This window comes from Cervus elaphus, chromosome 1 (assembly GCF_910594005.1).
Source record: "Cervus elaphus chromosome 1, mCerEla1.1, whole genome shotgun sequence".
In the NCBI taxonomy this organism is placed as follows: Eukaryota; Metazoa; Chordata; class Mammalia; order Artiodactyla; family Cervidae; genus Cervus; species Cervus elaphus.
Window position 1 is genome coordinate 28,964,285 of NC_057815.1, and position 21,533 is coordinate 28,985,817.

The 21,533-nt window shown below is 39.1% G+C and overlaps 1 protein-coding gene across 1 annotated transcript in view; it reads right to left on the minus strand.

Moving 5' to 3' along the window:
* Window positions 1-21,533, minus strand: part of CEP57 (centrosomal protein 57) — a 46,686-nt gene that overhangs the window by 24,562 nt on the left and 591 nt on the right. Inside the window, exon 2 of the mRNA XM_043897975.1 lies at window positions 6,256-6,412. Within this exon, the coding sequence (XP_043753910.1) occupies window positions 6,256-6,412 (157 nt within the window). The remainder of the gene's footprint in view (window positions 1-6,255; window positions 6,413-21,533) is intronic.

A 21,533-nucleotide genomic window follows, 5' to 3' on the forward strand; every position in this document is an offset into this window, starting at 1 on the left:
GCATTTTTCTGTCTTGGTATCTCTCTACCCTTTTGGCTATCTCCACTTTTTAGTTCACAGTTTAAACCGTGCTATTTTCCAGTATTCTTTTCCCTCTCTACTCTCTCTCTAGAGAAATCCTTCCATACACATGGCTTCATTCACTATTGTATACCTGTTCACGTCTGAGTTCATCAGTGTAGAGTTCTCTCTTACACTTCACTTTTATTTTCCTTTGCTTACTAGTCACCTCCACTTAACATAGGCATCTCAAATTTGATATAGCCAAAATTAAATTATCCTTCTTGGAAAGATCCTAATTTTCCTATAATCTGTCTTAATCATACCACCCTTTATCCACAATAGAAATCTTGGATTCAAAGATTGCTCGTTCTTCACTGCCCTCATCAAAAATATGGATAAATCTCCCAGTGTCCTATTCTCCATCCCAACAGGCATTGCTTCAGTTTAATTTCTGATCAAAATTTCAGTCCAACAAACATTTATAGAGCATTCTGTAAGATAAAGGAGAAAATTACAAGTCCTTGCTTTCAAGGAGCTACTATCTAATTTCTGGAAAGAGAAGCTATTATCTACTCTTCCTAAATCTGGTGAAAAATATTTACAGAAACAAACATTACTCTGCATGTACTCATCGTCTTTATTATGTTGGTTCTCAAGGCACAGCATATGGTCCTATGGTGGGGGTCGCTTATTACCAGGTCTGTGAGATCACTGTACTTGTGAGATCTGTGAGATGACTAGTATTTCCATTGTACTAATAATCCTGAGATTTTAATATTTACTCTTCTCACTGTGTTGATATTTGTAAAGATGATGCAAAAGCAACGCTGCATAAAATTGCTAATTTTAGCACAAATCAAGGTCCTGGCACTATAGTGTTGGCATTGTACTCTTCACCACTACTCCCAGTAACAAAAAACAAAGTCGTGTGTTCGTTGCCCTTGATAAAGCAGTAAAAATCAAATCTTAAGCCTTGAGTACACATCCACTTAATACTGTGTAAATTACGTAACACATCTGTAAAGTACATAACAAAGGCCGATTGTCTTGATGTACGCATGTTTGACTTGTGAACTGAACAAAAACCATTTCCTTCAAGGAAACACCAATTTTATTTTGAAAGCATTTTTGTTAGACCAAGACTGTTCAAATATAAGGAATTCAGTAGTCATTCCGAGAATCCAATGAGCTTGTCCTGAATTTCTGGAATGGCCTGGGCCTTCAAAGATCTGACAATAATTGCCATGATAAAATTCAAGTGAAAGTTAAAATCCTAAAAAATTAAAAGTTATCTGTTCTGAGTTAGTTTCCCAATATCAAGATTTTCTTCTACTGAGATCAGTGATATTAGCAAATTAATTTTTTGATATTGTATAATGAAACATCAGATTTTCAAAGTGTGGATAAGTCAATACAATTAGAAATATCATGCATGGCTAAAGAGCAATGCAATGTTCAAAACAAAACCAGTGGATTTCAGTGGAAAAGCACTAAAAAAAAAAAAGTTTACAGGCTTGAACATTTAACTTCTAGGAATTCACTTTTGGAATGTTCTCTCGGTTACTAACTGATGAGGCAGTTTTGTATGACCAGGGCACTGAATCCCGCCTTACCAGTCTGCCTAGGCTGTATAAACAATGTCTTTATGGTAAATATCGTGATTGGCCGAGCAGGCACAGAGTGTGTGCGGAACCGGCTCCAGATAAGAGCCCGTGTCTCTAAGCCTAGTGGTGCAGTTTACTGCTGGAGGAAGACGTGTGTTTTGTGTGACTACGAGAAAAAACTTCAGACGTCTGAATGTGGACTTCTCCAGATGCCACTGTAATAAACAACAGTTGTAATTACAACTGCTCCTGAATCTTAATTTAATCTGCAACAATGTAGATAGTCCCGAGGTCCCAGAGTATGAAAAACTTTGTTTCCATAACCCACATTGCAACAAAATTTTAAGAAACTATTATTTGCCAAGTTGCAATGAAGTATCCAAGAAGAACAGCTACAAATTGTTAGAACGGTATTAAAATTTTACTCCTTATCCAACTGCATGCCTGTGCAAGGCCAGATTTTCTTTCTCACACACTTTAATCAAAATAGTTTATCATCATAAGTGGAATGCAAAAGTAGATATGCGAGTCAAGCCGTCTTCTATTAAGCCAGAAATAAGACATTTACACAGTGTAAAATAAAATGTTACTCTTTGTAGCATGTTTTTTAAATTTGGGAAAATAGTCTTCACTGAAAAACTTACATACACATGTAATGGGTTTCCTAGACCAAAAATAAATAAATAAAAATCTGAGAACCAACATTTTAAAAGAGAACAATCAGATGCACAGTAAATTGTTAACAATATCTAACAGAACAGCTATAATTTGACTCCTTTATTGGTCCCAATACCACTGAATTTGTAAAAGATACATCAAAATGGGTTTTCTCTCAGTTTTTAAGGGGAATAACAACAACAATAACAACAAAAACAAAAAACTTTTGTTGGGACAACAAAAGACCTCAGATTAGCTGCCATCAGCCCTACCAGTTTATCTCAGCTGCTGTACACATATTACCATTTTACTGTCCATAGGTACTACGGTATGTGAAAGGTTAGAAGGCACTGGCCTAGTAGAGCTGCCGTATACCTGTTTATCTAGCTTCAAGCATCTAAGCCATTCGTCACATTACTATCATTTGAAACGTACTGAATAACATGAGCTATTGTTACACTGGTCTTTGGAATGATGTTGTCATAGTACATTTTTTGATGTCAGTAATAATTTTGAATTTGTTCATTTCTTTTCTAACTAAAGTTTAAAATTAATGTGAGAATTACAAAACGGTTTAATTATGTCTTTCCATGGCATTAGTCAAATTATACTTTCAAAGTGATTTTCAGATAGCAAAGTGAAATGGTCATTTATTAATGAAAATGCTAAACCATAACTAAACTAAAAAAGGTTTAGTTTCCCCCCTCTCAAGTATTAGTGAGGAAAAAAACATTTACTAAGTAGAAAAGAAAAAGTTTATCATAGTGAGTATCCATTAAAATAAGCCTTCACTCTTTCACTAAGTATCTGAAGGTTCGTTCAACAAACTGGCGAAAAAGTGGGAAGAAAAATGGTTGTGACACTGCCTATGTGAAAGTGACCAGCTTTGAGATGTTTTTTCATCAGTCATTTTCAATATACCCACCTTATATAGTTTTTCTGAGAGGTTTAAATGAAATATACTTGCTTTGTCTGAAATGTTACTGCATTTTATTCTTTTCATGCTTTTAAATTGTGTTTAATCATTTGTATCGTGGCAATTATACTTACTAATGATTTTCTAGATAAAAGAAGTGTTATATTTTACTCACATATGGGTTAAACAGGTGTTTGCAAATTAGTTTAGGTACCCTTTTGTTTCAACTGAGAAATGCATTGCAAATATCTTAAAAATTAATCTCACAATAACACCATTTTGTAAACTATGCACTGACTGTATAATGGAGTATGAGGTAGATAACAGTATCCAAGTATGGTTATGAATGTAAATTCTAGCCCATAATGGGGCCTTGAAACTGGTTGCTGAAATAAATTTAATCTGAGGTCTTTTAAGAATTTTAAAAATATAAGTGTTTTTTAAGGATTTCTACCCAGAAACATCTTAAAAGACACTGTATCTCAATGATGATGATAAAGAAATTGCTAATTTAATGGTTGATAAAACAATTGATAAAGTGCTACTCATCAAAATACAGCAGTTAAAGACTGGCAATTTAGAAAAATAACAGAAGTTGTATAACTTTCAAACACCCCAAAAAGCAAAAAACAAATAGCTGAAATCCACAGTGGAGCAAAAATCAATTAAATTTTAGTAATAATTTCTTTAAAAAAATAAGCACACACAAAAACATGCCAGAGTTCTAGCAGGAACACAAAGTCTAAGAATAAGATGTCACGATATTATCATGACACTACATCATGATGTTACAGCTAATTCTGATCTTTACATTCGTATTAAAAAGAAAGCAACTTTTTTTTTTAAAGTTCAGAGAAAAGCAAATTACTAAGAATAAGAAAAATTAAATGGGGCAAATTTTCTTAAGAGTGAAGAGTTAGCAAGGGTTTTATCCAGTGTGTTCACAATAAAGCTAAATTCTGCTTGTGAGTACTAAGTGGCTTTCAGGAATGAGAGAGAGGGCAGGGAGAAGGAGAGGAAGAAGGAAGGAAACAAGAGAAAAAAGAACATGGAAGGCAGCCAGGTTTCTGTTATTCCTTCGGAATGTGGTGTTATGAACTATTTAGCAATGCCCCAGGATAATCAGTAAGATCCATTATAGTTTTACTGTTGTTTTTGGTATCAATCCAATGATACCGACTTTTAACACAGGATGGTTAGAGACAGAGACCATCACCCCCCACACAAAGGTGAAGGCTATGAGACATGAACAAAGGCCCAAGAGGGTTCAGAGGAGACATCTGAGGGGACAGAGAGAGATATGTGTTGAGGACGCTGGTAGAGAAGACTTCTCAGAAGAAATATATAACCTCGGTTTCAGAGAAAGAGTATAATTCTACAACAGAAAATTTCACTAGAGGGTACAGTGTGAGAAACGCTTGTCAACTTAATGTGGCTGGCGTGGCAAGCAGACAAGGACACCCAAGGAGGCCTATGTCCTAATCCAAGAAGCCTTGAATACCTGTTATATGGCAAAAAAGACTCTGGGAGAGGTAATTAAAGTTATGGACCTTTCAGATAGCAAAATTATTTCTGATGATTTGAGTGGGCTCAATGTAACTAAACACATGAACCCTTAAAAGCGGACAGGAGATGTCAGAGAGATCTGAAGTATGAGAGCCTTGATCCACCATTCCTACAGGGAACCTTAAGAAAAGTGCGAGAATGCAGACAGTTGCTAGGAACAAGGACTGGCCCTGATCGAAAGTCAGCAAGACAGTGGAACCTCAGTTCTAAAACAAGGAGCTGAACTTGCTCAGAACATGAGTGAGCTAGCAGAAGGTGCTCCTCAGACTCTGCAGTAAGGAACACAAGCGAGTCAACACCATGATTTCTGCGTCACAGGACCCTAAAAAGAGGACCCTTCTGAGCTCATTCAAGTTTCTGACCTACAGAAACTGTGAAACAATACATTTTGGTTACTCAAAGCTGCTAAATTTGTGGTAATTTGTTAAGGCAGCAAGAAAACTAATACAGATGGTAAGTTTCAGGAAAAAAATATATTTCAAAGTAGAGCAAAGGATGTGTGGGTAAGGAAGAATGGAGGAGCTGACAGGGATGAAACTGGTAAAGCAGGCAGTCCAGGTTATAAGAAATCTACAAGTGTTATTTAATTATTTAAGGCATGGAGAGATGCTGAAACTTTTAAAGTGGGAGAGATGACGAAAAACAGCAAGTGGCAGCAATGCTGATTCACTGGGGATGAGTAAAGGCTGTATCACAATTATCAGTGCAATAAATGATGAAAACCTGAACCAAACCAATGAGAAAGAAGAGACAGGACCAGTAAGTTTGGGGGGCATTTCAGAAGCAAAACACAAGTCTTGGCTCCTGAGTGGTGCTGGAAATGAAAAGAATAGTCCTAGATAATTCATAACTTAGTCCTAATGAATAGATGGTGTTTACTCAGGGAACAAAAGAAACACAAAATATTTTGAGGAAGTTAAAAACAGGAATGGGTAGGGCTTCCCTGGTGGTATAGCAGCTAAGACTCCATGCCCCCAGTGTAGGGGCCTAGGTCTCAAAAGAGTCAGACACAACTGAGTGACTAAGCACACATGCCCACGCATACACAAACACACACACACACTCTAACACAGAACTAGATTCCACACGCCCTAACAAAGAGTTTGTATGCTGCAACGATCCCATATGCCGCAACTAAGACCTACTGCAACTAAATAGATTAAAAAACACAAAACAGGAAGCGGGACATTTACTTTCCACTAATTTTAAAATAAATTGAAAACATAAATAGAGTTTTAAGCACTGAGTAAACACACAAAGGGCTTCCACGGTGGCTCTGTGGTAAAGAATCTGCCTGCCAATGCAAGAGACGTGGGTTCGACCCCTGGGTTGGGAAGATCCCCTGGAGAAGGAAATGGCAACCCACTCCAGTATTCTGGCCTGGGAAATCTCATGGGCAGAGAAGCCTGGTGGGCTATAGTCCATGGGGTCGCAAGAGCTGGACACGACTGAGCACCTAAACAACATCAAACACACAAAGGCAGCACCTGCTTTGTTAGGCTCTATTACCTCTGCTGTTGCTTTCCGGATAGGCAAATGTAGGCTTATTTGGGGAGCGTCGCAGATCACTGTTAAGGAAAGGCTTATCGGGTGGATATACTACATATGGAGATGAGGAATGGCGAACCATACTTCCATTAGACTTTGATGGTTCTGCTAAGATGTTCTGAAAAATAAAAATGCGAAATTACCTTTCAAAATTTTAAATCACATATATTACGCATATATACATATGTTCCATGGATAGCGACAAAAGAAGAAATAAAAGTCAATGATCATACACAACAGAATTCAATCATTACTCGAAAATAATAAAACTTTTAAAGTACTTCAATGTCTAAATGTAGCCATATGCCAAATACTATAAAAAAGAAATAATGTTCACATAACTTGAATACAACTGCTCCACAGAAATACTTAAACGTGGTACTCACAATGAATTTAATAGTTTCTTTCAAAAATACGTACTGTAAGATATATATTCAGAAAAGTAAATACTATCTTCTTATAGTATCAGGAACTGCTACAAAGTGACTAAATTAATCTATTCCCAGTCAACTACATACTTCCTAAGTATCTATCAAATATCCAAAATTCTGGGGGTACAAAGAAAGAAAATAAGGTACAGTCCTTATCTAAAAAATTTTACATTCAGTTAGGGTGGAAAAAAGGGAGGAGCCACTAGAAAACATTAAGTCTTATCAAACACCTAAATATAAAACTTTATTTCCACATTTACATCATTCTGTCACATTGTTTAATTTGGGATTATGTTTTATATGATGATTTTCAGTGCATGATAATTTTTTGCTTGTTGTAGGTGAAGTGTTGGTTGAAAGACCCAGAGTGGGAAAAGCTCAAGTGGAAGATATGACTCCTAGCTGCTCAAAACTCTGACATCCATTTTTCTTATTCAAATAGCCACAGTAAACTAGGTTCTCAACTCTTACCTTTGGGGAACTATGATTATAAAGTATACTCACAATAGCCTGTGTCCAAAAAAGTAAAAAGGAACAACGAATATTTACAATACAGTACAATGCCTCCTGGGATAAACAGAGGCCATCAAAATAACCATATTTTATCTAATTCTTATTAAAAATGGTGGACTGTATTTCTACGATAAAAGCCATGCAATTTTGCAGCTGATTTAAGAAAGCAAATACAAAACAAACACTATGGCTGTGAAAACTAAAAGTGAGGGAAAAGGGCTTGGAAAGGGTAGGAAATAAATCTCAGCAAGTTCTCAAATCAATGCTACTCTGCTGTGAAAAGTCTGTTCACATGCAACAAGGACTAACAGCTTGCATTTTTCAAACTTTTGGTCAAAGTGACATTAAGTTTTGGAGGTGGCTGGAAAATAGGGTGTCTTTCAATTCTTAAAATATATAATACCGCCAAAGCTTTCACAAAAGACCATGAATATTCACATAACTTTAAGTGTTATTCTTCACAGAGAGCCTTTTATCTCCATACAACCTACGAGAATCCTATCATTTAAGTACTATTCAAAGACAATGGTTAGGAAGCATTTTAATTAACATATAAACCATGAGCAAATAAACTTATGATTTTCAAAACAAATTTTATTAGTACTACCAAACACAGTACAGATATTAACAGAAGGACTGTGCATAAATAATTTACCAAAAACCAAAACAAAAAGTAAACACTCAAATCAAAAAAACGAGAACCATCTTTGCTAGATTCATTGCCTACTAGACCTTGTAAAGTGAACAGTTCAAAATTTGTATTTCTCACTCCAATAAAAGTAATTCCAACCTCAAGAAAAATCTGTTACATATATATCATCAAAATACTGCTTGGGTTGGGTCAATTGACAAAAATTATGAAAAGTCTTTTAATATAAAAAGGCAAGTTATAATGAAAATTTTTTGACTAGTAATTCTCAATATATTCCATTTTCTAAGTCTGTCACCTCATTTTGAACATCAGGGTTTAAGCAATGAAAGTCAGTGTTACTATGAATGCTTTGGATCACTGTCCTCATCTGCTGCCAGAAGTCTGAAGCAAAGAATCGGAAGTCACCCCAAAACAAAAGGAAGACAGAAAACAAAACAGCTTTATAAAAATTAATTATAAGAACTATTCTGAAATAAAATTAAACGAAGAAATAAGAAACTGATAATTACATATACAAAGTGTCTATTAAAAACTATAAAGAATAAAATGTGGTACTTCAGTCTGAGAAGTGAAATCCCATCACATGCTACATAATGATGAACCTTGAGAATTTATGCTTAGTGAAATAAACCTGTTACAAAAAGACAAATATTTTATGATTCCATTTACATGAGATATTTAAAGTAATTAAATTTATAGCAACCAAGTAGAAATGGTTACTAGTAAGACTGAGGAAGGTTGCAAAGGGGAGTTGTTTAATAGATTACAGTTTGTTTTGCAAGATGAAAAAGTTCTGAAGATCTGTTTCACAACAATGTGAATATATTTAATATTATTGAACTGTACTTTACAAATGATTAAGACGGTAAGGTTGGAGAAGGAAATGGCAACCCACTCCAGTATTCTTGCCTGGAGAATCCCATGGACAGAGGAGCCTGGCGGGTTACAGTCCATGGCGTCACAGAGTCGGACACGACTGAGCAACTAAATAACAAAGATGGTAAGGAAGTAGATAAACACCTAAGATAATAATACTTTGGCTACCTGATGTGAAGATCTGACTCATCGGATCATTCGCAGATGCCAGGAAAGATTGAGGGCAGGAGGAGAAGGGGGTGACAGAGAACGAGATGGCTGGATGGCATCGCCGACTCAATGGACATGACTTTGAGCAAGCTCCAGGAGATGGTGAAGGACAGAGAAGCCTGGCGTGCTGCAGTCCATGGTGTTGCAGAGTCAGCCACAACTTAGCAATTCAACAATCAGACTCAAGTCCTCACTAACTCAGAAAAACACTTTCAAGCTCACCCACGACTCACAGTGCTGAACTCACTGATCTCCCACGTGACACAGCAGATCACTTCATCCCAACACTTTCTTCAGAGGAAGGAACACCACAATCTGATTTTCCTTCTAACACACCAGTGTCTCCATTAGAATCTTCCGGCTCTCTCTCTCACCTTCCTCTTTCTAACTTTAATGCTGGAGTTCTCTAAAGCTTAATCTTTCCTCCTCTTGTTTCCATCTACATGGATACCTTTGATGATATCATCAACTCTCAGGGCTTTCAAAAAGCCTCTATTTGCTGATAACTTCCAAGTTTAAATATGGAATACATACTTCTCCCTCTTGAAACTCCATACTCAAATCAACCTTCCTACGTGCTTCCTCTACTTGGATGTCACTATGAGTATCCCAAGCAATGTGTCTATAACTGAATTCTTGAATCTACTTCTCAAACCAACTCCTCTCATAAACACAGCACAATAATTGGTACCACTGCCTACCCAGCTGATCTGGCCAAAACCCTTGGATGAGTCATTTCTCCTAAATATTCCACATTCAGGCTTTCAGTAAATCTTGCTGGGTCTCTGTCTTCACAATATAGCCAGAAACTCTGCAACTTGTCATCAATTCCACTACTAATTCTCTGTGATCTTTCTGTCTGGACTACCATAACAGCCCCCCGAACCATTCTTGCCTGCAATCTCCCCAACTCCATTTTCCAGATAGTAGTTGTTATGATTAAGAAAATTAATTCAAGTAATGTCCTTAATCAAAACCCTCCCAATGGCTTTCTGTCACAAAATAAAATCCAAAATTCTTACCACAGCCCCACATTATCTGACACCAGGCTGACACTGACCTTATTCCTCACAAGTCTCTCTCTAAACTACCTACCTGCAACCCCCGCCTCCGCTGCCCAGATTTTCCAACCATACTGCCCAACTTGCGGATTTCTATACTGCACAGGACACTCCATTTTCATTTGCGGCATTTACTCTGCTCAGAAAGCTCCCTTCCACACACCATTCAGTTATCCATTCGAAAGTCTGTTAGTGAGGTAAGGGGAGATTGGCTCAAGATGGTGGAATAGATGGATGTGAGTTCATCTCTTCCTGTGAAAGCACTAAACTGCAACTAGCTGTTGAACCACCATGGACAGGAGGATGCAGGAACCCACCAAAAAGATACCAAAGGCAAGGGAGAAGCCACAAGATGGAAGGAGGGACGCAACCATGATAAAATCAAATCCCATACCCACCGGGGGGCAACACACAAACTGGAGAACAGCTACACCACAAAGGTTCTCCCACTGTTGTGAAGGTTCCAAGCCCCACATCAGTCTTCCCAACCTGGGGATCTCACAAAGGGATCTGACAAAGTCAGTCCCAGGGAATCTGACTTTGAAGGCTAGCGGGATTTGACTGCAGGACTTCCACAGGACTGGAGGAAACAGACTCCACTCTTGGAGGACACAAAACAAAATCTTGTGCACACCAGCGCACAGGGAAAGGAGCAGAGATGCCCCAGGAGACTGAACCAGACCTACCTGCTAGCGTTGGAGGGTCTCCTGGGGAGGTGTGGGCCGGCAGGGGCTCAAAGAGGGGGCAAGGGCACTGGCTGCAGCAGGCCTGGGAGTGCCCCTTGGCGTAAGCTCTCTCGGAGGTGAGTCGTACCTACAGTCTGTAGACTCCAGGGCTGGGTCCCTCAGGCAAAACAACCGACAGGGGTGGAGCAGACCCCACCCACCAGCAGACACTGGGATTCAAGTTTTACCGAATGTTTGCCCTGCCCACCAGAGTCAGATCCAGTCTTTTCCACTACCAGTCCCTCCATCAGGAAGCTTGCCCAAGTCTCTTGGCCTCATCCACCAGAGAGCAGACAGAAGCTAGAACTACCTTCCCACAGCCTCCAGAATGAAAACCACAATCACAGAAAGGAAATCAAAATGAAAAGGCCTTTTTTCTAGATTCCATACATATGCATTAATATGCTATACTCATTTTTCTCTTTCTGACTCACTTCACTCTGTATAACAGGCTCTAGGTTCATCCACCTCATTAGAACTCACGCAAACTCATTCCTTTTGATGGCTGAGTAATATTCCATTGTATATATACCACAACTTCTTTATCCATTCATCTGTCAGTGGACATCTAGGTTGCTTCCAGGTCCTGGCTATTGTAAATAGTGCTGCAATGAACACTGAAGTGCCTGTGTCTTTTTCAATTATGGTTTCCTCAGGGTATATGCCCAGCAGTGGGATTGCTGGGTCATATGGTAGTTTTACTCCTAGGTTTCTTTCTTTTTTTTTTTTTTTTACAGAAATCTCCACACTGTTCTCCATAGTGGCTGTATCAATTTACATTCCCACCAACAGTGAAGGAGGGTTCTCTTTTCTCCACACCCTGTCTAGCATTTACTGTGTAGATTTTTTTGATGATGGCCATTCTGTCCATCATCTGTCAATGAGGCCATTCTCTCCAATGAGGTGATGCCTCACTGTAGTTTTGATTTGCATTTCTCTAATAATGAAAAATGTTGAGCATCTTTTCATGTGTTTATTAGCCATCTGTATGTCTTCTTAAGCTACCTGTATATTTTGGAGATTAATCCTTTGTCAGTTAGTTCATTTACAATTCTTCTCTCCCACTCTTAGGGCTGTCTTTTGGATAACTTTTCAAAAGTCTTTTCACCTTGTTTAGTTTCCTTTGCTGTGCAAAAGCTTTAAAGTTTAATTAGGTCTCACTTGGTTACTCTTGTTTTTATTTCCAATACTCTAGGAGGTGGGTCATAGAGGATCTTGCTGTGATTTACGTCAGAGTGTTCCGTCCATGTCTTCCTCTAGGAGTTTTATAGTTTCCAGTCAGGAGAGGTTGGGACGAATTGAGAGAGCAGCACCGAAACATACACATTACCATACGTAAATCAGATGGTATGAATTTGCTGTATGACGCAAGAAGCTCAAAGCTGGTGTTCTGAGACAACCTAGAGAAGCGGGATGTGGGAAGGAAGTTCATGAGGGAGAGGACATATGCATACCTATGGCTAATTCACGCTGATGTAGGGCAGAAACCAACCCAACATGATACAGCAAACATGCTCCATATTAAAAATAAATTTAAAAAAGTTAAAAGGCAGAAGATTCTGTCCCAGATAAAGGAGCATGAGAAAGCCCCAGAAAAGTCTGTCAGTGACTTTTTCCCTGCCTACGTATCTAAAGTAGCACCCTTTGTCATTCTATCTTCTTACCCTTGTAAAAACACTTATTCCTACATGATATATTTATCATCTCTCTGTCCTGTGGAAAAATAAAAACTATATATTTAGTCCCTGACAGAGGTTTTAAAAACTCTTAGAATTTTTAAGTGATGGACTGTCTTTGTTATAGTGGGGCCTCTGGATAGCTTTAGGCTGAGGGCAGATAGTAAAAAAAAAAACCAAAAAAAAAAAAACCTACCAGGCAATTAGCCCTCAAGAGAAGGGGCTAGAGATGCTAGAGATTGAGTTCAATCACCAATGGCTGATGGTTTAATTAATCATACCCACATAATGAAACCTCCATTAAAAAACTCTTGAACAATGAGGCCCCAGGAGTGTCCAGATTGGTTACAGAAGCTCGTTTACATCTTACCCTGTGTGTCTCTCCATTTGGCTGTTCTGGAGCTGTATCCTTTATTTAAAAAGAAAAAAGGTTTTAACTGTAAGCGTAGTGTTTTCCTGAACTCTGTGAGTCATTCTAGCAAATTACTGAATGTGATGGGGAGAGTTAGGAGAACTCCTTCACCTGCAGTTGGCTGGGAAGAAATGGATTCCATGGGAACATCCGGAACCTGCAGGTGGCAACTAAAACGGGGCCAGTCTTGTGGGACTTGGTGTCTTAACCTCCACGTTTGCACTGAACTATCTCCACTAGTGTCAGAACTGACTGATGGGACACCCGGATGGCATAGAAAAATACGATGCTGAAAAAACATAGTCATCTTATTAAGAGTTTAAGTTCCAAATGCTTAATCTGCTCAATGAATTATATAAATATTCTTCAAAATAGGAAAACTTCACAATGTTTATAACACTGAATTATCCTGTTCAATAAAGTTCTAGAATTTCCACTGAAGAACAACAGAAGACCAAGAATAGCTGCATTTCTCTTGAAGAACAAGGCAGGTAGTTACACTCTCAGATTAAAAAAAAAAAGAATAAAAAAAAAAAAAAACAAGAATCAAAATCATTAGGAGAGTGAGTAGAGACACAGAGACAAATACAACAATGGGACAAAGAGCCCAGTAACACAGCCACATTATATGGAAATTAATATACTGACAGCTGGAATTGTAAACCACTAGGGAGAGAATGAGTTTCAACAAGCGATGCTGAAATAATTGTGCATCTTAAATAAAACATGAAATTGGATCCCTACCTCACAGCACACTAATTTCAAACAAATAAAAGACAATAGGCCCCAACTTTAAAATACGTAGAGAAAAATATGGAAGACTATCATTAAAGCTTTAGAAGAACTTAACCAAGGAAGAATTTAACCAAAAAATAATAATCCTAAAAGAGAGAGTAAGTTTTATTACATTAAAACAATGAACTCTTGTTAATCAAAACACATCATAGAAAGACAAACCAAAGAGTACTGGAATACTCCTGATAGATAATAAACACCTAGAATACATAAAGAATGACTATAAATCAGTTTAAAAAAAAGAAAAACCAATTGAAAGCAGGCAAAAGTTACCAACGGGCATTTCATAGAATAACAAAACCCACAAGACTAGTAAAATTATGGGAAAAAAAAAATGCATCTTCATCAATGAAGAGGGAGCACAAAGGACAGGATATCACTTCACACAACCTCTCAACAACAACAACAAAAAAGACACAACATTATCCGTTAAAACAGGATACACCTATTAAAATAGACTAAAGGGGATTGTTGATGGGAATGCAAACAGTAACAATCACTTTGGGAAGCAATTAATTCAGCATTTCCAAATAAAGCCAAAGATGCACCTACTCTATGACCCAGTATTTCATTAAACTATTAACTGAATTATTTTCTTTGTCTTCTCTTAAAAAAAAAAAAGTGTTCTAAGTTTCTGAACATATACTACAACCTATTATTGAGCTGCAATTTGTAGCCCAACCATCACTTGTAAAATCACTGCTTCTCAGATCTTCTGGTGTCAGGCAGCCCTTACACTCAAAAATTGCTTAAGACCCCCCACAAACTTTACCTTTTAAGTGGATTACATCAGTTTCTATTTATCACATGAAAAATTAAAACTGAGAAAATTTAAAGATATTTACTACCTTAAAAATAATAAACCCATGTTAGCATAAATATAATTTTTGAATAAAAATTAACTGTATCATCCAAAAAATTAAGTGGCACTGTTTTACATTTTTGCAAATCTCTTTAATTCTTGACTTAAAAGAAGGCTGCTAGATTTTAGTTTTTTTGGTCAATGTACATAAAGAATCTGGTTTCCCACAAAGTGGCTGGGTAAGGAAGGATTCTTCAGACCATTCTGAAAACTACCATTCTAGAGAAAATTTTGCACATGTGGAACATACAGAGATGATCACAACAAGACTGCTCATTACAGCTGGCAAACATGAACAAATCCTAAAAACTCCAAAGCCCATCAAGATACTATACTACACAGAAATATAAAAGCACTGACATTTGCTAGTTGTATAATTTTGAATTAACCTTTCTGTACCTTCTTTTGCTCATTTGAAAATGGAGATACTAAAGCCAATCTCATAAAATTACTGTAAGGATTAGCTACGTTAATATATGAAAAGTATTTAAAATGCCTGCCAGATAATGAGTGCTACACAAGTATTACACATTATTATAAGCTCAAAATGTGTGTGTGTGAAAGAGAGTAAAAGACAGAAGCAGGAAGATGCACAAAGGGGCATGAATGTACTCATTTTATGATTCCCCAAAATGAATCTCATATGAAATCTATGAAACAATCATAAAACACTTTTAAGAAAAATAAATAAAGAGCAATAACAATGGGCCTGGATAAAAGCCAGAGAGACCAATTAGGAGACCAGTTTAAGTCCAAAGTGACACAAAAGTGTGTTGACCAGACTATTCAGTCTATGAATTCTCAGGCCAGAATACTGGAGTGGGTAGCCTTTCCCTTCTCCAGATCTTCCCAACCCAGGGATCGAAACCAGGTCTCCCGCATTGCAGGCGGATTCTTTACCAGCTGAGCCACAAGGGAAGCCCAAGAATACTGGAGTGGGTAGCCTATCCCTTCTCCAGGGGATCTTCCTGACCTAAGAATCAAACTGGGGTCTCCTGCATTACAGGAGGATTCTTTACCAGCTGAGCCAAAAGGAAAGACTGACCATTATTAATGGGAAAAATGTAAAACAAATAAATAAAAACCACAGGAAAGATACTGTTACAACACTATGCCAACTATATACTTTTGTATCATTATGCCTGATCATACTTACTAATATTTTCCTGAGGCTCTTCACTAGTGAGTTGATACACAGCAGTTATTCAATAAATGTTAGCTGCTAGCTGTCACTCTTCCTGCTGCTGTTGCAGTGAAAGGCTTATAAGAACAATTCAAATGTATCACCTACTTCCACACTGTTCACATTTGAGATTTACACCTCAACTGCTACTTACAGATTGTATTATCTGTGAATTTACCTAAGAAAAACCCTTGCCTGCTAAAAGCATCTTCATTTTACTACACCTAAACTGTGTCTGGGGCTTCCCCCTTGGCTCTGCAGTAAAGAATCTGCCTGCAACACAGGAGCCCTGAGTTCAGACCCTGGGCTGGGAAGATCCCCTGGAGGAGGGCATGGCAACCCACTCCAGTATTCTTGACTGGAGAATTCCATGGACAGAGGAGCCCGGCAGGCTACAGTCCACAGGGCTGCAAAGAGTCGGACACAACTAAAGCAACTGAGCACGCACGCTGGGTTTATCAATGTTAAATACACAGAAACGGTTAATATTCACAACTCTGAAATCTCATTATGAGTAGCCTGCTGAGTTCATGTTGTAGGTTTAAAAGGTCTTTTGTTGTCTTATTTTATGAGCAGTTGTCTGTTAAGATAAAGCACTTTATAAATTCTGCTATAAATGCCAAGCTTATTTTTGATACGACAGTTAAAGTATCAAAGCACAGCCATTATACATTGATAAATTGTCAATTTTGTTCTGAGACATAGTGACTTCCAAATTAGACATTTTGATTTAAATGGTCAAGTTAAAAGAGTTACACTTTGATGTATAAAGCATTCTAGATATTCTTAAGAGTATTCTGGAAGCTGAGAATCCACTTAAAGCTGAGCTTAGCATATAAAAATATATGTTTTCCTATTAAAAACTCTATAGAACTTCTGTCCCCTGGAGAAGGAAATGGCAGCCCACTCCAGTATTCTTGCCTGGAAAAACCCACGGGTGGAGGAGCCCAGCAGGCTACAGTCCACGGGGGTCGCAAAAAGTCGGACACAACTGAGTGACTTCACTTTCAAGATTTCTGTCCAGGTTACCTTAAAAGATTAAGGGTTGACCACACCCCAGTAACTACTTCGGCTAGACAGCCTTGGCAGACTTCAGTTCAAGTCAACATTTATAGGCGTTTTCCTTTCTCAGTCTCCAAAAAACGTTTTGAGAGTGGTGAAAAACACTTCTCTCCTAATTTTTAAAATTTTTTCTCCCAATTAAACTTAATTAATCACAACTCCTATATAATCTCAAAACCACTATCACAGAAAACCACAATCACAGAAAACTAACCAATCTAATCATATGGACCACAGCCTTGTCTAACTCAAAGAAACTATGAGCCATGCCGTGTAGGGCCATCCAAGACAGGTCATGGTGGACAGTTCTGACAAAATGTCCACTGGAGGTCCACTGGAGAAGGGAACGGCAAACCACTTCAGTATTCTTGTCTTGAGAACCCCATGAACAGTATGAAAAGGCAAAAAGATAAGACACTGAAAGATGAACTCCCTAGGTCGGTAGGTGCCCAATATGCTACTGGAGATCAGTGGAGAAATAACTCCAGAAAGACGAAAGCCAAAGCAATAAAGAGATGGAGCCAAAGCAAAAACAACACACAGCTGTCGAAGTGACAGGTGATGGAAGCAAGGTTCAAAGCTGTAAAGACCAGTATAGCATAGGAACCTGGAATGTTAGGTCCATGAATCAAGGCAAATTGGAAGTGGTCAAACAGGAGATGGCGAGAGTGAACATCGACATTTTAGGAATCAGAGAACTAAAATGGACTGGAATGGGTGAATTTAACTCAGATGACCATTATATCTACTACTGTGGGCAGGAATCCCTTAGAAGAAATGGAGTAGCCATCATACTCAACAAGAGAGTCTGAAATGCAGTACTTGGATGCAATATCAAAAACAACAGAATGATCTCTGTTTGTTTCCAAGGCAAACCATTCAGTATCATGGTAATCCAAGTCTAAGCCCCGACCAGTAACGCTGAAGAAGCTGAAGATGAACAGTTCTATGAAGACCTACAAGACCTTCTAGAACTAACACCCAAAAAAGATGTCCTTTTCACTACGGGGCACTGGAATACAGAAGTAGTAAATCAAGAGATACCTGGAGTAACATGCAAATTTGGCCTTGGAGTACAGAATGAAGCAGGGCAAAGGCTAATAGAGTTCTTCCAAGAGAACACATTGGCAATAGCAAACACCCTCTTCCAATAACACAAGAGAAGACTCTACACATGGACATCACCAGGTGGTCCATAACAAAATCAGACTGATTATATTCTTTGCAACTGAAGATGGAGAAGCTCTATACGGTTGGCAAAAACAAAACCAGGAGCTGACTGTGGCTCAGATCATGAACTCCTCAATGCCAAATTCAGACTTAACTTTGAAGAAAGTAGGGAAAACCACTAGACCATTCACGTATGACTTAAATCCCTTATGATTATACAGTGGAAGTGAGAATTAGATTTAAGGGACTAGATCTGATAGAATGCCTGATGAACAAGGACAGAGGTTCATGACATTGTACAGGAGACAGGGAGCAAGGCCATCCCCAAGAAAAAGGAATGGAAAAAAGCAAAATGGCCGTCTGAGGAGGCCTTACAAATAGCTGTGAAAAGAAGAGAAGCAAAAAGCAAAAGAGAAAAGGAAAGATATTCCCATTTGAATGCAGAGTTCCAAAGAATAGCAAGGAGAGATAAGAGAGCCTTCCTCAGTGATCAGTGCAAAGAAATAGAGGAAAACAACAGAATGGGAAAGACTAGAGATCTCTTCAAGAAAATCAGAGATACCAAGGGAACATTTCATACAAAGATGTGCTCAATAAAGGACAGAAATGGTATGAACCTAACAGAAGCAGAAGATATTAAGAAGTGGCAAGAATACATAGAACTGTACAAAAAAGATTTTCACGACCCACATAATCATGATGGTGTGATCACTCACCTAGAACCAGACATCCTAGAATGTGAAGTCAAGTGGGCCTGTGGAGGTGATGGAATTCCAGTTGAGCTATTTCAAATCCTAAAAGATGATGCTGTGAAAGTGCTGCACTCAATATGCCAGCAAATTTGGAAAACTCAGCAGTGGCCACGGGACTGGAAAGGTCAATTTTCATTCCAATCCCACAGAAAGGCAATGCCAAAGAATGCTCAAACTACCGCACAATTGCACTCATCTCACACACTAGTAAAGTAAGGCTCAAAATTCTCCAAGCCAGGCTTCAACAATACATGAACCGTGAACTTCCAGATGTTCAAGCTGGATTTAGAAAACGCAGAGGAACCAGAGATCAAATTGCCAACATCCACTGGATCATCGAAAAAGCAAGAGAGTTCCAGAAAAACATCTATTTCTGCTTTATTGACTATGCCAAAGCCTTTGACAGTGTGGATCACAATAAACTGTAGAAAATTCTGAAAGAGACGGGAATACCAGACCACCTGACCTACCTCCTGAGAAATCTGTATGCAGGTCAAAAAGCAATAGTGAGAACCGAACTTGGAACAACAGACTGGTTCCAAATAGGAAAAGGAGTACGTCAAGGTAGTATATTGTCACCCTGCTTATTTAACTTACACGCAAAGTACATCATGAGAAATGCTGGGCAGGATGAAGCACAATCTGGAAACAAGATTGCCACGAGAAATATCAATAACCTCAGATATGCAGATGACACCACCCTCATGGCAGAAAGTGAAGAACTAAAGAGCCTCTTGATGAAAGTGAAAGAGGAGAGTGAAAAAGTTGGCTTAAAGCTAAACATTCAGAAAACTAAGATCATGGCATCTGGTCCCATCACTTCATGGTAAATAGATGGGGAAACAGTGACAGACTTTATTTTTGGGGGTCCAAAATCACTGCAGATGGTGACTGCAGCCATGAAATTAAAAGATGCTTACTCCCTGGCAGGAAAGTTATGACCAACCTAGAGAGCATATTAAAAAACAGAGACATTACTTTGCCCACAAAGGTCCATCTACTCAAGGCTATGATTTTTCCAGTGGTAATGTATGGATGTGAGTTGGACTATAAAGAAAGCTGAGCGTCGAGGAATTGATGCTTTTGAACTGTGGTGATGGAGATGACTCTTGAGTGTCCCTTGGACAGCAAGGAGATCCAACTTATCCATCCTACAATCAGTCCTGAGTGTTTATTGGAAGGACTGATGTTGAAGCTGAAATTTCAATACTTTGGCCACCTGATGCAAAGAGCTGACTCGTTTGAAAAGACCCTCATGCTGGGAAAGATTGAAGGTGGGAGAAAAAGGGACAACAGTAGATGAGATGGTTGGATGGCATCACCGACTCAATGGACATGAGTTTTGGTGGACTCCAGGAGCTGGTGATGGGCAGGGAGGGCTGGTGTGCTGTAGTCCATGGGGTCGCAAACAGTCGGACACTACTGAGCAACTGAACTGAACTGACTGATATAATCTCATCCATCAAGTTACACTTAATAGTCTAAGCTTGTCTTTTATCTTCCCTTTTACTGACTTAGTTCCTGGATAACTCCAATTGTTACCTTCCTTCTTTCCTGTTAATCTTCTCTGACCTCTCCACACACTTGCTACCTTTATTGTGCTGAAACCTTGAATATCACTTCTGGCCTCAGTAAAACAAATGTTAGCAACAGTCACCAAAAGCTGAAACTGGGAAAAGGGAGTATTTTCGCCAAGATGATACTGCTGTTACTGTCTCCCTATACTTCTTCCGATTAACTTCTATTAAACTTTACCCTAATATTTTCCCTCTTTTCTCATATTTTAACAATTCACCTAACCGAACTCTACCTTCACGCTACCACTGCTCATTTCAAATTATTTAAAGTTTCCTGAAAGCACTTGTCTTGGCACATATTCCAAATTGCTGCGGTGCCTTTTTATCCTCCCTTTTCGGCTCCTGGGACAAGCACTTCCCATTCCTTCACCACTCAGCTAGGTCCATCTCCCCTACCCCAAGAACTGCTAATCACTTTCACGTAAGTTTTTCTAGCAGAGTGGTATTTATCAAATCGCACTGTGTAACAACCTAATTACATGTAGCTTCTCTTCAGTGCTTTCTTCCTTAGCAGCAAGGATTCTCCCCTATCCATCTGTGTAATCCTAGAGCCTGTCTGTATGCCAGACACTCAGGTTTGCTCGTGAAGAGCTAACGGCTCCAACTTGAGCTTCTTCACATTCATTTACTGCCTATCTACTACCAACGCGAGGGGTCCCGCTCCAACAAAATACTAGTACCTCAACAGGCTAGCTATTCTTCTAGAGGCCAATACAGTAATTAAGATCAGCTCTCCCTGCTGATTTGCAACCTGGGGTCATCTAATATGGTGGGAAGCAGGAAGAGCGCGCGCGCGCTCAGGGTAGGCTAAGCACAAATCGAAGTTACTGGGAGGATGGGAGGAGGCACTGAAGGCAAAGAAATCGCAGAAGCACTCGACTGCGTACAATTCAACAGCCGCCAATCAAGTCGACGAACTAGAGCTCCCACCTGGTCTCGGACAGTTTCCAAGAGGGGCCGTTACACCCACGTGACCCGGGAACGCGGTTTTCGCGGGCCAAGGTGTAGGTAGCCATCCCTGCGAGTCCAGGCAACGTTCTGCAAGCCAGGGCGGCTACGCCGAAAGGTGACGGGGGCAGGCGGGGAGAGACAGACCTAGGCCGTCTCAATTGCAGGGTGCAGCCTCAAACGAAGCAGTGGGCGCCGAAGCAGCAACGGAGCCATCGAGGTGTCCCCCGCGGCTCCCCAGGACTGGGGAGACGCGGGACCGAGAGCGCTCTGAAAAGTGAGATAATGCACAGGGGGCGCTGGGACCGACCCAGGGTCTATTTGAAGGTCAACG